The sequence below is a fragment of the Notolepis coatsorum genome, assembly GCF_963971535.1.
Source record: "Notolepis coatsorum genome assembly, chromosome: 15".
Lineage (NCBI taxonomy): Eukaryota > Metazoa > Chordata > Actinopteri > Aulopiformes > Paralepididae > Notolepis > Notolepis coatsorum.
Window position 1 is genome coordinate 46,290,549 of NC_140179.1, and position 16,165 is coordinate 46,306,713.

The 16,165-nt window shown below is 43.0% G+C and overlaps 1 protein-coding gene across 1 annotated transcript in view; it reads right to left on the reverse strand.

Moving 5' to 3' along the window:
- abcc9 (ATP-binding cassette, sub-family C (CFTR/MRP), member 9) overlaps positions 1-16,165 on the reverse strand; it is a 209,767-nt gene that overhangs the window by 5,067 nt on the left and 188,535 nt on the right. Inside the window, exons 36-38 of the mRNA XM_084330742.1 lie at positions 12,597-12,700; positions 10,738-10,871; positions 8,512-8,574 (exon numbers count right to left, since the gene is read on the reverse strand). Coding sequence (XP_084186868.1) covers positions 8,512-8,574; positions 10,738-10,871; positions 12,597-12,700 — 301 coding nt within the window. The remainder of the gene's footprint in view (positions 1-8,511; positions 8,575-10,737; positions 10,872-12,596; positions 12,701-16,165) is intronic.

Below are 16,165 nucleotides of genomic sequence, written 5' to 3' on the forward strand. Positions count from 1 at the left end.
GCATTTGATGGTTGTTGCATAGTGTTTATTGTTCGTTGAGCAGCCTGATGGCCTGGGGATATAAGCTTCTTCTGAGTCTCTCTGTGCTCGCCTTGAGACTCCGGTATTGCTTGCCTGACCGCAGCAGTTCAAAGAGGCAGTTGTTTGGGTGGCTGGAGTCCTTGATGATTCTCTTAGCCTTACCCCTGCACCGCTTGTTGTAAATGTTCTGGAGGGTGGGAAGCCCCCCTCCAATTGTGCGTTCGGCTGAACGTGTCACTCTCTGTAGTCTGCTTCGGTCTTGTGCAGTGATATTCCCAAACCAGGAGGTGATGTTGCCAGTCAGGATGCTCTCTATTGTACATGAGTAGAAGTTCTTAAGGATCTTCTGACTGACTTGGAACTTCCTTAGGCGCCTGAGGAAGTAGAGGCGTTGTCGTGCCTTCTTCACAACACTGTCAATGTGTGTGGTCCATGTCAAGTCCTCGGATATGTGGGCTCCGAGGTACTTAAAACTGTTCACTCTCTCAACCGGTGCCCCGTCGATGCTGAGGGGGCTGTAGACCCCCGACCTTCTAAAGTCCACAATCATCTCCTTTGTTTCGCTGACGTTCAGGGAGAGGCTGTTCTCCTGGCACCATCCCGCCAGGACCTTTACCTCTTCCAGGTAGGCCCTCTCGTCGTTTGCAGAGATCAGGCCCACCACTACTGTGTCGTCAGCAAATTTGATCATTGTGTTGTTACTCCGCTGAGCCACACAGTCATGTGTGTACAGGGAGTAGAGGAGGGGACTCAGAACACAGCCCTGGGGGGGCCCTATGTTGAGGGTGATGGATGAGGAGGTGCAGTTGCCTGCTCTCACCACCTGGGGTCTGCCCGTCAGGAAGTCCAAGACCCACTGGCAGAGGTCATAGTTCAAGCCCAGATCCCTGAGCTTGGCTATGAGTTTGGAGGGGACTATGGTATTGAATGCCGAGCTGTAGTCGATGAATAGCATTCTCACATAGTTCCCCTTCCTCTTGTCCAGGTGTGATGCTGCTGTGTGCATCACATGGGCTATGGCGTCCTCCGTGGACCTGTTGGGGCGGTATGCAAATTGCAGGGGTCCAGGTTGATGCGGAGGGAGGAGCAGATGTAGCCCTTTACTAGCTTCTCAAAGCACTTCATGGCTATGGAGGTGAGAGCTATAGGGCGGTAGTCGTTGAGGCAAGCAGGCTTGGATTTTTTAGGTACAGGGATGATAGTGGACTTCTTCAGGCAGGTGGGGATGACAGCCTGTTCTAAAGACAGGTTAAATATGTCAGTGAATACCGGGGCCAGTTGGTCAGCACAGACTTTTAGGACGCGGCCAGGGATGCCGTCCGGTCCTGTTGCCTTCCTGATATTCACTTTTTTAAAGGTCCACCTCACCTCATGCTCTGTTACCCTGAACACTGAGTCTCCATCAGCAGACCCCCCCCCCCCATTGCCGTGGCTTGTAGGCTGGTGTTGTTATTACCAGCCTCAAACCTCGCATAGAAGGTATTGAGATCATTTGCTAAGGAGATGTCACTGTTCAGTTTGAGGGAGGTGCCTTTGTAGTCTGTCATCGTTTTGAGGCCCTGCCACATAGCTCTGGAGTCAGCCTGTTCAAACTGAAGTTCAATTTTATCCCTGTAGCGCCGTTTTTCCTCTATTACTGTCCTCCTTACATTGTATCGCGCCACCTTGTGGTCATTCATGTTGCCTGCCACCAGGCCGGCGTTGTATGCTGTGGTGCGCGCTTTCAGAGCTTCACAGACGGATTTGTCTACCCAAGGCTTTTGATTTGGGTAAACTTTAATTATGATAGTGGGTATTGTTTCTTCCACCAAAGTACAAACAAAGTCCATCACTGTCTCCGTGTAGTCATTTATGTTATCTGTGTTGTCACGGAATACACTCCAGTCTGTGCACTCAAGCGCAGCTTGGAGCGTCTCCTCTGACTCCACATCCCATTTCTGCACCTCTCGCGAGACTACCGGAGTGCTCTTGATTCTTTGTTTATTTTTTGGTGAAAGAAAGATGGCCGCATGATCAGACTTCCCGAAGTCACTAGCAGAATGAGCCTTGTACCCACCCTTGAATTGCGAGTAACAGTGGTATAAAATGTTACCGCCTCTGGTGTTACAAGTCACATGCTGATAGAAGTCCGGCAATACCTTTCTCAGATTGGCGCTATTGAAATCACCCACAACCACAATAGCAGCGTCAAGGTTCGCTGACTGGAGTTTGTTTACCTCGTCGTGGAGCCTGGAGAGCGCGTCACCAGTGTTTGCTTGCGGTGGAATATACACTCCGATCAGGATGATCGACGTTAGCTCCCTCGGGAGGAAGAAAGGTCGACACTTGATGGATATATATTCCAGGTTGGGGGAGCAGTGGTTCGATAGTTCCTTCACGTTGGCTGGATCGCTCCAATTGTTGTTCAACATGAAGGCTATTCCACCTCCACGCTGTTTGGCGGATTCTACTGTTCTATCCTTGCGGTGAATGAAGAAGTGTTCGGCCGGTTGGATGGCGTGGTCTGGGACGTCCGGCATCAACCACGTCTCGGTGAAGCAGAGAACATTGCAGTCTCTAACGTCTCTCTGGAATTGAATCCTTGCTCTGATGTCATCTAGTTTATTGTCTATTGATTGTACATTGGCTAGCAATATACTGGGTAGTGGCGTTCGGTGTCGCCTGTTTCTCAATCTGTTACGGACTCCAGCTCTCTTCCCTCGCCGCCTGGATCCTTTGTTCCTTGGATCGAGGTCTGGTCCGATTGTCCTCAAGATCTCAACAGGCCATTGTTGTGGTTCAGAGAGCTGATCCAGAGAGTAATCCAGTTGGTAAGTTTCCTGTAATCCAATGTCTATGAGTGACTGACGGTCATACACATTAAATGCACCAACAGTTGGTACAAACAAAACTCTTAAAACTATAAATATTAACAAAAGTAAGCACAGTCTCGACAGAGCGCACAGACAGGCAGCCGGTCGTTGCGGCGCCATGACATCTCATTTAGTAATGTCAATACTGAACGACTTGGCTTGATTGGCTCTTTACAAGCGCGCAGTCATTCAGTATTGACATTACAATGAGATGTCATGCTAATTAGGTCATGCCAATATCACTTCGATATGACAGACATCCGTGGAATTAAATAATTATAATGATAATAAATACGACACTATTTGTATAATTAACAATTATGTTTTACATTTATAGTCATGACTCAACGAACCATGTCCGGAAATTAATAAATAAATAAGAACTAAACCACGGATAAGAAACCACGCCACGGATATAGCTATAGTGAAATAGACTATTAATATTCCATATACCGTCTTGTTATTATTGTATTATTTATTGTTGGTTTTATTTATTTATTACATTGCTTGCACAGATCTAAGAGCCAGTGTAGAAACGGCTTGATTGTATGTTATCTTACATTTGCACTCTGGTTGGATGCCAAACTTATTTTCGTTGTAATGCACTTGTGCTGTATGATGACAATACATTTTAATCTAATCTAATCAAATTTTGGGAGATTATATAAAAGATTATTATTATCATTTGGAGTCGCAAGTCGCTGTTGCGCTACGGAGCGTGCGCACGTGTGTGTACAGGATACAGTATCAGCTGCTGCATCGTTAATGAACTATAGATTTAAATGGAATTCGTTAATCTATTCTTAGTCTATTCCACTATATCGCACGATTGGGTTATTAAGATGCAGTAGGTGAGGCAGGCGGCTATGTGAAGATACTGTACATAAGATAAGTGTGTGTAATGCTGATTCCTCATTGAGTCATGACTATAAATGCAAAACGTAATTGTCGCATTTTTTATCATTATAATTATTTAATTCCGATGATGTCTGCAATCACCAACTATTTTTCCCAATGAATCATTTTACCAGTTCCATCACCTGTGCATTGTATGTTTAATGTTTCTATTGCACTTTACTATTACATTTGCACTCTGGTTAGATGTTGTATTGTACTTGTGCTGTATGATGACAATACATTTTAATTAGGGATGTCCGATATTATCGGCCTACCGATATTATCGGCCGATATTGGCATTAAAATGTGATATCGGAAAATATCGGTATCGGTTTTAAAAAAAGAATTATTATAATTTTTTTTTTTTACATTTCTATAACCTTTATTTATCCAGGCAAGCAAGTAAGAACAAAATCTGATTTTATTTATTGTCAAAAGTATGCATAATGTTGTGTTAATTCCACAACAAGAGATATATAATGTTAATTACCTTATTATTATTATGTTTTTTGGTGGGGGAAACCCTGCATATATCGGTATCGGTTGATATCGGTTGATATCGGTATCGGAAATTAAGAGTTGGACAATATCGGTATATCGGTATCGGTAAAAAAGCCAATATCGAGCATCCCTAATTTTAATCAAATCGAATTGTGATCAGTCGCAAATCGGTTCCGCGCTACCTGTTCCACACAAGGATCCACACAGCAGAGATGCAACGGCAGACCCTCTCACCTCCTTATAATGAGCTGGCGGGGCGTGTCTGTATATGCAAATGAGGATATACGTGAACGCGCCTGGAGTTGTGAAGGAGTTATGTCAGTTCATTCAGCGGAGCACAGCCACGAACATTCTGCCCACTTACGGAGATCGTTTCACGCGTTCAGGAATCTGGAAGAGGATTTCTGTAAATCTGTCGGTACAAACATTTGACCAAGATATTTACGAAGGCACTTGCAAACACGTTCGAGAATGAGGACCATTGTTTCCTTCCTGTGATTATAAATTTTAGACTAATATTCTAACCTTCTTATTCTCAGCCTATTGACTGGACACGGTTTACTTTCTCTCAGTTCTTTCAGGCTACCTGTTATGTTGATGATAGTAGAATTTGATCTTTACTCTATTGTTGCACTTGTTGTTACTAGTAAGTAAGTTACTCTGGATAAATGCCTAAAATGTAATGTAGGCTAGTAAGGCTACATGAAATGGGCATGCAGTATAGGTACCAACCAGGCTGTGGCAGTGAGGCCTCAGCAGACCCAAACCCGGCCACACGCCCCCCCTCGAGGAACAGACCAGAACCAGGTTCAGAGAGAGAGAGAGGGAGGGGGAGGGGGAGGGAGAGAGAGGGTGGAGGAGAAAAGAGGGAATGAGAGAAATAGAGGGAAAGAAAAGGACAGAAGGAAGAGAGGGAGAAAGACTGAGATAGAGGGGTGGAACATAGGAATATGGAGAAAAGAGGTAAAGAGGAAAGAAGGAAAGAGGAAAGTATAGAAGGATGCGAAAATGAGAGGAGAGGAGAAAATAGTATAGAGAAGAGGAGAGAAGATAAGATAAGAGAAGAGAATAGAAGAAAAGAGGATAAAGAGAAGGACTAGAATTGGGCTGGGCCAAAGCGGGCTAAGCTGGACTGGGCCGGGTCTACTTGTGAGACCTCACTAGCGCGCTAAAGAGGCTGTCCTGCTGAGCTAGCAGGTTAGGCCCAGAGTCGCTCTCCACCAAGAGGCCTGAGGAAAACACCAACACCTGGCCAGCATCCAGGATGGAAGCCAACTGGTGCTGGGAGGTTACAGATGGATAGATGGAGGGAGGGAGAGAGAGAAATAGAGAGAGAGGGAGGGGCGGACAGGAGATAGGGAGCGGGATGGACAGAGAGCGGGAAAGAGGGGCGGATAGGGGGATGGAGGGAAGGAGGGACAAAGGAAGAAAGGGTTGAAAAGTAAAAACATAAGGGAGATGAGATGGAGGGACGATAGAGAGAGATGGAGAGAGAAATAAATGGATGGACGATAGAGCAGAGAGATGGAGGGATGATAGAGAGATGATAGAGCAGAGAGTGGAGGAAGTGGAGGGATGAAAGGAGGGAGGAATGGATAGAGGAGTGGATAGAGAGGAAGAGGGAAGGAGAGAAAAGGACAGAAGAAGGATTTAAGGAGGCAGAGGGAGGGATGGTAGGCGAGTATGGCACGCACAGAATTGAGAGGGAGGAAGAGAGTTTGCAGAGAGGAGGGAGGAGAGGACGATCGAACATGAACAGGAGACAAGATCACAGAGGGAGGGAGAGAGAGAGAGAAGAGGAAGAGAGCAGAAAAAAGGAGAAAGGAAGAGATATAAGTGAAGCAATCAGAGGAGAAGATCGAGTTTACAGCAGAGAGAAAAAACACTTTTGGAAAGTTAAAGCTTCTACATGTAGAATATCAATCCAACATCAACATATCATTGTCAAACTGATTTTGCATTTAAATGACCAAAATGACCAATTCTAAATGTTCTAAAACCTGCACACAAAAAAGGGATGCAGGCTTTACTTTTCACATATTAATTTATTTGTTGACGCAGTAGCCTATCCCACGTACAGGTTTGCTTCCTGTCACAAAGAGGATGTTGTCATACTTAACCTCTTAAGTCCTAGTCATATTTTCAGAAAATTTGCCTAAAGGTACATACCCAAGTAAATGGAAGATTGCTTCACTTCTTCAAGGCCCATTTGCATGTTCTTGGTATCTAGGGACATCTATGGACCTCAGGGAATGTATACCCAGTGTCAGAAATAGTGTGTTACTATGCTTAAGTAAATTATAATGAACCAAAGGAGAATATAAATAATTTATTTTATTATTTGTTTTCCATCTTTGACGGTGAATAACACTATGCTAACATTGACCAAAAAAAATTCCACTGAGCTCATTTAGCACCTTCTTGAGATCAAGTGTACAAAAACTCTAAGCAAATGAACAAAGGGCAGATGATTGATACAGTACTGAATTTTTCCATCCACACACATGCAATTTGAAATATGAACATAGAATATAGAATATTGGCCTATAAATTACCTTATTATGGCCACGTCATACATCTATGGATCGGCCCAAATCTCCTCTTTCCAATGGCAGAGTTAAATATGGATTTAGTACCATCAGGCGCCCGTTACAGGGCAGCCAAGACCATGAATGAAATCTACTGTAAGTACAGTTACTTTTGTATAATGTCCATAGCTCCGCCATCTTTTACAGGATTGCGAAGCGTTTTTTCCTAGACATTCACAGAAAGGTAAGGAAACAATATACGTTGTATTTGATGGCAATAACGTTGAGGTTTGTTTGATCTGAATTGATTTTTTTTATTTGATTTATTTTGAAAAGCAGTAAAACATATTTACAGCAAATGTCACAAGAAAGTCGTGGGACTTATTTCCATTGTTCGACCCATGAGATATAAACACAAATTTCACGTCAATATTTGTAAAAGAAAAATGGTTGGACTACGTTTGTATGCGTTATAAAATGTTTTATAAAATGTAGACATCCATCGAAAGCCCTGGGTCTCCTCTTTCTTAGGACTACAATGATTTCATGACAGCTTCGATTTTTATAAGCTCACAGCTAATAACACTTCAAATCATTGGTAAACAAATGTAGTGCTGAAAATATACACATTGACTGCTGTTTTTATAGGGTTATTAGGGTCTTTACTCTTGGCTACATTCTAAAAAGAAACGCAACATCATTAAATACGGACTGTATTGATCTATTTGTGACGTGAAATAAATCTATCATTCTGTTGAGAGGACGATGTTTTGTGTCCTCACAACTGCGCACATCACACCAAGCTGTCAAAGTTTGACAATGAAATGTTGATGAAATTCTACGTACAGCTGCTTTAAATAAGGTTACATTTGCAGAAACAGCAGAGGGAAAATGTACTGGAGAAAGATGCAGGGGAAGGATAATATAAGGCGTCTCTCTCTCCGACGATGGATGCAGAGAGAGCTCAGACCTGGAGAACCTGTAATGGTACAACATGACAGAGAAATGTTGCCTCGCTGTAGCCTCAGTTTGAGTGCTGATCTAGCTAAACTAACGTGGAGACACGCTAGTGCCTTTGGTCTCAACAGTGGCATTGTTGACGTTTACAAAACGAGACAGTTTCTGCATGCTACAGAGCATCCATTGCAGTCTACCTCATATTCATTCTTAATACCTACATTTGCTCCATCTCGTCTGGCTCCAACGGTGCTCCAAGGATCCAGTTTTTCTCTTGTAAGACATTACGTAATTCAATACTAAAGATATATCGTACTTTATTTTGACTTTTCTGAGGTTTCTTTTCCCAAAAACTACCCAGTGCAGCGTTAAAGGTATAGATCGAATATTTGTAATTTATTTAAAAAAAAATTACATCCACAGAGCTTTTAGAAATGCAGACTAAAAGTATTGCTTTTCCCCCCAAAAAAATATTGATTAATGAACGTACAGTATCATTTAAAAGAAAATTGGCGGGTCCAAAATGAATGTTGTTGTTTACATGGTGTGTGCATGTATCCCCTCCTTACTTCCTGAATGTTATCTATAGCACCTTTAAATAATTGTTGGCAATATTGCCCATTGCCTCAACATGTGAATGGTGTGTCATGGCCTGAGGGTGTGGTCTGTTGAGAAGCAGAAGAACTGGTTCACAGCTTTCCCCTTTCTTCAGCAAAATGACCAGAAATACCAGGAGGCGCGAGTGATTGACTTACTGCGATGGTGACGACTGTCCTGTCTGCGAACGCTGTCATCACAACCTTCTGTAGGATATTCTCCTGGGAGGGAGCACAGAGAGAGGAAGTCTGTTTTAATAATAATTATTTGGGCAATCAAATGATTTTGTTGATTGTTTTAAACCTCTAAAGCCGAGTGTTACGCCCACGCGGCACTAGACATGGTTGGCAAAACATTATATATCTTTGGAACCGTTTTTGATAAAGACTCGCTTTATTGTATTCTCTTCTCTCCGTCAATTGAAAGGGTATCTCTCCATCGCCCACAGGCTGGCTGGCAGTGTGCGGAAGTATGTACATAGAAACATGAAATATCTAGATTGGTGGTTTTATCTTCTGAATGCAGACTGCATCTAATCTGCTGTATATATCTATCTATATCTGTCACAGAGCTTTTAGCCTATAGCCAATGGAAATGCTACAAATGGTCAGGTGGGCTGGGAGGATAATTCTTAATGTTTCTCTATACTCCAGTGCACTCTGCAGATTGGGCCGTCAGACAGACAGACGCACACAGAGGTATAATGTTCAACAAGCATTGGAACTTGTTGTGGATGTTGAGGATGATCCAGAAAATATAAATGAAAAGGACTCTGAGCCAGAATGCTGGGACAGTGATGATGACAATCATAGTGAAGGATTTGCGTTGAATGATCTGACAACAATACAATTTATTGCGCAGCTTGAATGTGTTAGGGCTGAGGCCAAACGTTCCAAGGTGCGGACCTTCGTCCGTTAACGTTGGCACTCAAATCTTAATTAATGGGTTTGAACCTCCGCTTTTTTCCCGTTTAAATTTTTTTATTTATTTATTTATTTGACACAAAAACATTGGCATTAAAATGTGATATCGGAAAATATCGGTATCGGTTTTCAATTTTTTTTTTTTTTTTTACGTTTCTATAACTTTTATTTACCCAGGCAAGCAAGTAAGAACAAATTCAGATTTTATGTATTGTCAAAAGTATGCATAATGTTATGTTAATTCCACAACAAGACATTATGTAATGTTAATTACCTGAAATTATTCCGTTTTTTGGCGGGGGAAACCCTGCATATATCGGTATCGGTTGATATCGGTATCGGAAATTAAGAGTTGGCCAATATCGAGCATCCCTAATCAGAATGCTATGCACGTTTAGCTTGCTAGCGTTAAGATAGCAGGAGCCGTCTGCCAACAAAGATGTTGCTTCAACAAATGTATTGTGTTGTAAAATGGATTACCATGCAAACGTTATTGAAGACTCCTGTGACCAGTAAGTAGGTACTACTTTTACTAACCATTTTGACCGCAGCAATATGCGCAAGAGTAAGACTCGACAGTACTGAACCGGTAAGATTATTTAGGAGCAACCATGTGACAGTTCGATGACCTAAACTAACGTTAGCTGCTAATGTCAACCAAGCTGGTCCCCGAGAGGTTTATTTCTCCTACAGTGAGGGTTAGTGTGTGTGAGTGTCTCTCTCTCTCTCTCTCTCTCTCTCTCTCTTTCTCTCTCTCTCTCTCTCTCTCTCACATGATTAAAAATGATGGTTCGAAGGTCCGTTTGAAAAACCCTGCCGAAGTTCGAATCCTAAAAACAGGCTTCGGGGACAGCTCTAGTGTGTGTGTGTGGAGGGGGGGGTAAATTGCAGGGATATACTGGTCCAAATATGAAGGCAACACCAACATGTATGTATTTATGTATGTCTGCTAAAAAACGCCCAGAACAATATCCAAATAAATGTCTGTCACTCACAGAGGAAAAGATGTATTTGCACCAAACCGCACATGGAGGTTGAAAACACCTAAATAGAACTGTCCATGTGGAGAGTTACAAAAATGGTTTTCTCACTGGGCGTTTTATTTAATTTTTATGTCAGATATTGTATATTCATTCACACAAAGGTAATGTATGAGGTTGACTTTACACTGCACCAGAAATAAAGGGTAGGTTCCCCTGAATCACAAAAGGTACACTTGATACTGAGAATAAGCTCAGAATTATATATAAGAATAATATAACACTATGTCCAGTGGAACCATGGCACTTTGTCGGGACTGCAATATCAATGTGTGACCACTGGGGACACAAACACGCACACACGCATGCACACATATCTGTGCATACGCACACACACACACACACACACACACACACACACACACACACACACACACACACACACACACACTCACACACACACACATACACACACGCTCACCGTGGCCATGTCTATGGATGCTGTGGCTTCATCCATGATGAGGATGCTACTCTTCCTGACGAAGGCTCTGGCCAGACAGAACAGCTGTCTCTGCCCCACACTGAAGTTCTCTCCTCCCTCCGTCACCACTGCATCTACACACACACACCACACACCACACACACACACACACACACACACACACACACACACACACACACACACACACACACACACGCAATAAATATATATACACACACACACAATACATATATAATACACACACACAATAAATATATACTGTATATACACACACAGTAAATATATACACACAATACATATATAAACACACACAATAAATAAATATATTATATACACACAGTAAATATATATACACACAAACAATAAATATATATACACACACAGTAAATATATAAACACACACACATACATACACACACATACACACAGTAAATATATATATTAAGGCTGTCAAAGTTAACGCGGTATTAACGCGTTATCGCCCGATTCTATTAACGCCACAATTTTTTTTAACTCACGATTAACTTTTAAGAAAAAAATAAATATGTAAGGGATAATGTCATTGTCGCTAAATAATTGACCGACACAGAGTTTAAAATACCGAGGCGCCTCGCCGAGGTGTTTTAAACGTCAGTGAAGGTAAATTATTTTGCGACAATGACAACGAGTATAGCTATACATTATCCCGCTTATTACATGGCTAACTTACTAACAATATACCTAATTCATTTTACATGGACAAGACGAGACGCAGTTCTGTCGCTCCCACTGTCATCGTCACACACACTCCGCTGTCAGTGCAGCCGGCAGGTGTGTCTGATTGGCTGCACTGATGCAGTGTGTCAGTGGGCTTGATTGCGAACAGCTGCGCACAGCGGTCATTATTGTTCGGCAGAGGTCCGTTATCGAGTAATAACGGACCTCTGACAAGCGCTATTGACCAATCACAAGCAAGCATTTCGGCGAATGTGAAAACGCCATGTAATAAATATATATATATATATATATATATATTTTTTTTTTTGCTAGACTTCACTCAGTTGTATTATTGATGCTCTCATTGATACTGTTTGTTTCTGAAGTGTGTGTGTGTGTGTGTGTGTGTGTGTGTGTGTGTGTGTGTGTGTGTGTGTGTGTGTGTGTGTGTGTGTGTGTGTGTGTGTGTGTGCGTGCGTGTGTGAGAGAGAGGGGGGGGGGATGTAAGTACTCAGCCCTTGTGTGGGTGAATGTAACAAGTTCCTAACGTCTTCTTTCCCCTATTATTTCATGCACACTTTATTCATTGTTTTAAATTATTATTTTCTTTTAAGTTATTTTGTGCATCACTCTGTTTTGAATTTGATGCAAATTTGCAATGCATGAGGGTCATCCTTTTGTGTTAAATGGCTGTATAAAGCAAGCATTTGTTGACTCTCATGTTGATAAGAGTATTAAAACTTGGAACTTGAAAAATATCTGTTTAAGGTAGTTTTTTTTTTTAAATGCGATTAATTTGCAATTAATCGCGAGTTAACTATGGACAATAATGCGATTAATCGCGATTAAATATTTTAATCGATTGACAGCACTAATATATATATATTATACACACATACACTGCAGTACATACACACACACATGCCACACACACATGTATAGTACATACATACATACATACATACATACATACATACATACATACATACATACATACATACATACATACATACATACATACATACATACATACATACATACATACATACATACATACATACATACATACATACATACATACATACATACATACATACATACATACATACACACAGGTTCTAATATACTTATTATGTTTGTACCTAGTCCCCCAGGCAAAGCTTTGACCATATTCTTCAACTGAGCGATCTCTAGCGCCTCCCACAGGATGCCGTCAGTACACGTTCTCTCAGGATCCAGGTTAAATCTACAACAGGAAAACACATTTAGATCAGAATAGAACACTGTGTGTGTGTGTGTGTGCCTATTAAAGGCCAGACAACTCTCTTTTTGCTCAGATATTAAACCATTGCACTCAACAAATTGCTTTTGCGTTGCCTGTGGATCCTGTGTGCACACAGTCCTGTAGTTGCATGCTCTTATAAGGAGCTGGCAGGGTGTTTATGTATGCAAAATCAGGTGTACGAGAATGCACATTCAATTTAAGAATCCTCCTCATTCAGTGGAACACAGCTGAGAACACTTTCGCTGTTTAAGAACACATGTCCATGCGTTCATGAATCCGGCAGGGATCTTTCTTAGGCTTGGTCTTACAAAGATATTTCAGAAGACACTTAAGAAAATGTTTGAGAATGAGGTCCATGAGGTCCATTGGGCCTCATCATCCATTGGGCTTACCTGTCTGTTAAGAGAACAATAAGAAAAGCCACCGCCACATTCATCAAGCCGTTCTTAACGTCCAAATATGTGCTTACCCAGGTGTCTTGCATGATGAATCCCACTCATTCTTGAACTGAAATGTGCGTTTGCGCCCAATTCATTTGCATACGGACACGCCCGCCAACTCCTTATAAGGCGAATGAGGCGTGTGTAAAACAGCCGTGGTTCGGCATCTGATCCCTTTCTGATATATTCAACAGGAAGCGATTTGCAACTGATCTCAAAATGACACACACACACACATCTCACGACTCGTGACTCAGTGCATGTGTGTGTGTTCCTGTGGGTCGCTCATCGCATGTGTGTGTGTGTGTTAATCTGATGACAAATAAAGACTTATACTTGTACTTATACTTGTACACTGATCACGCCATTCAACCGGCCGATTTTTTCACTCACCGAAAAGACCGCTCAGAGGAAGATTCCGGTAAAAAGCGGGGAGGTGGGATAGCCTTCATGCTGAATAACAATTGGTGTGATCCAGGCAACGTGAAGGAGCTTTCAAACCACTGCTCCCCAAACCTGGAGTATATATCCATCAAGTGCCGGCCATTCTTTCTCCCAAGAGAATTAACGTCGGTCATTCTGGTCGGAGTGTATATTCCCCCTCACGCAAACACTGGAGTCGCGCTGTCCTTGCTTCACGACGTGGTAAACAAACTTCAAGCAGCTAACGTTGACACTGCTATTGTGGTTGTGGGTGATTTTAATAGCGCTAATCTGAGAAAAGTGTTGCCAAACTTCGATCAGCATGTGACTTGTTCCACCAGAGGCGGGAATATTTTAGACCATTGCTACTCGCAATTTAAGAACGGGTACAAGTCTCAAGCTACTAGCGATTTCGGCAAATCAGATCATGACGCCATCTTCCTTTTGCCTCAGCATAAACAAAGTCTCAAGCGCGTTCCTGTAGTAATGCGAGATGTGCAGCGGTGGTCTGGAGAATCAGAGGAGATGCTCCAAGCTGCACTTGAATGTACAGACTGGAGTGTGTTCCGCGACAACACAGACAATATTAATGACTACATGGAGACAATGCTGGACTTTGTTTGTACTTTGGTAGAAGAAACAATCCCCTCTACCACAATTAGAGTTTACCCAAACCAAAAGCCTTGGGTAGACAAATCCGTCCGCGAAGCTCTGAAAGCGCGCACCTCAGTATACAATGCCGGACTTGTGACAGGCAACATGAATGACCACAAGGTGGCGAGATACAACGTAAGGAGAGCAGTAATAGAGGCAAAAAGGCGCTACAGGGATAAAATTTAACTTCAATATGAACAGGCTGACTCTAGAGGTATGTGGCAGGGCCTCAGAACGATGACAGATTACAAAGGCACCTCCCTCAAACTGAACAGTGACATCCAATTGGCAAATGATCTCAATACCTCCTATGCGAGGTTTGAGGTGGTGAATAACAACACCAGCCTACAAACCACTGCCGATGGAGTCTCAGTGTTCAGAATAACAGAACATGAGGTGAGGAGGACCTTTAAGAAAGTGAATATCAGGAAGGCAGCAGAACCGGACGGTATCCCCGGCCGCGTCCTAAAAGTCTGTGCCGACCAACTGGCCCCGGTATTCACTGACATATTTAACCTGTCCTTAGAACAGGCTGTCATCCCCACCTGTCTGAAGAAGTCCACCATTATCCCTGTACCCAAAAAATCCAAGTCTGCTTGCCTCAACGACTACCGCCCTGTAGCTCTCACCTCCATAGCCATGAAGTGCTTTGAGAAGCTAGTGAAGGGCTACATCTGCTCCTCCCTCCCCATCAACCTGGACCCCCTGCAATTTGCATATCGCCCCAACAGGTCCATGGAGGACGCCATAGCCCATGTGCTGCACACAGCAGCATCACACCTGGACAAGAGGCAGGGGAACTATGTGAGAATGCTATTCATCGACTACAGCTCAGCATTCAATACCATAGTCCCCTCCAAACTCATAGCCAAGCTCAGGGACCTGGACTTGAACTATGACCTCTGCCAGTGGGTCAACTGCACCTCCTCATCCATCACCCTCAACATAGGGGCCCCCCAGGGCTGTGTTCTGAGTCCCCTCCTCTACTCCCTGTACACACATGACTGTGTGGCACAGCGGAACAACAACACAATTATCAAATTTGCTGACGACACAGTAGTGGTGGGCCTGATCTCTGCAAACGACAAGAGGGCCTACCTGGAAGAGGTAAAGGTTCTAGCGGGATGGTGCCAAGAGAACAGCCTCTCCCTGAACGTCAGCAAAACAAAAGAGATGATTGTGGACTTTAGGAGGTCGGGGGTCAGGGACTACAGCCCCCTCAGCATCGACGGGGCACCGGTTGAGAGAGTGAACAGTTTTAAGTACCTCGGAGTCCACATATCTGAGGACTTGACATGGACCACACACATTGACAGTGTTATCAAGAAGGCAGGGCAACGCCTCTACTTCCTAAGGCGCTTAAGGAAGTTCAACGTGAGTCAGAAGATCCTCAAGAACTTCTACTCATGCACAATAGAGAGCATCCTGACTGGCAATATCACCTCCTGGTTTGGGAATAGCACTGCACAAGACTGTAGCAGACTACAGAGAGTGGCACGTTCAGCCGAACGCACAATTGGAGGTGGGCTTCCCACTCTCCAAGACATTTACAACAAGCGGTGCATGGGTAAGGCCAAGAGAATAATCAAAGACTCCAGCCACCCAAACAACTGCCTCTTTGAACTGCTGCGGTCAGGCAATCGATACCGGAGTCTCATGGCAAGCACAGAGAGACTCAGAAGGAGCTTCTATCCCTAGGCCATCAGGATGCTCAATGAACAATGAACAATGAACAATAACAAACCATCAACACACCCACAGCACACACACACTTTAAATAAACAACACACTGTAGCACCCACTTTACCACTTTAGACACTAACACACTTTACACTTTATATTTATATTTATATCATTGGTAAGGAAATTGCACATCACTCTCATTCCCTATTCCTTATTGCACATCATT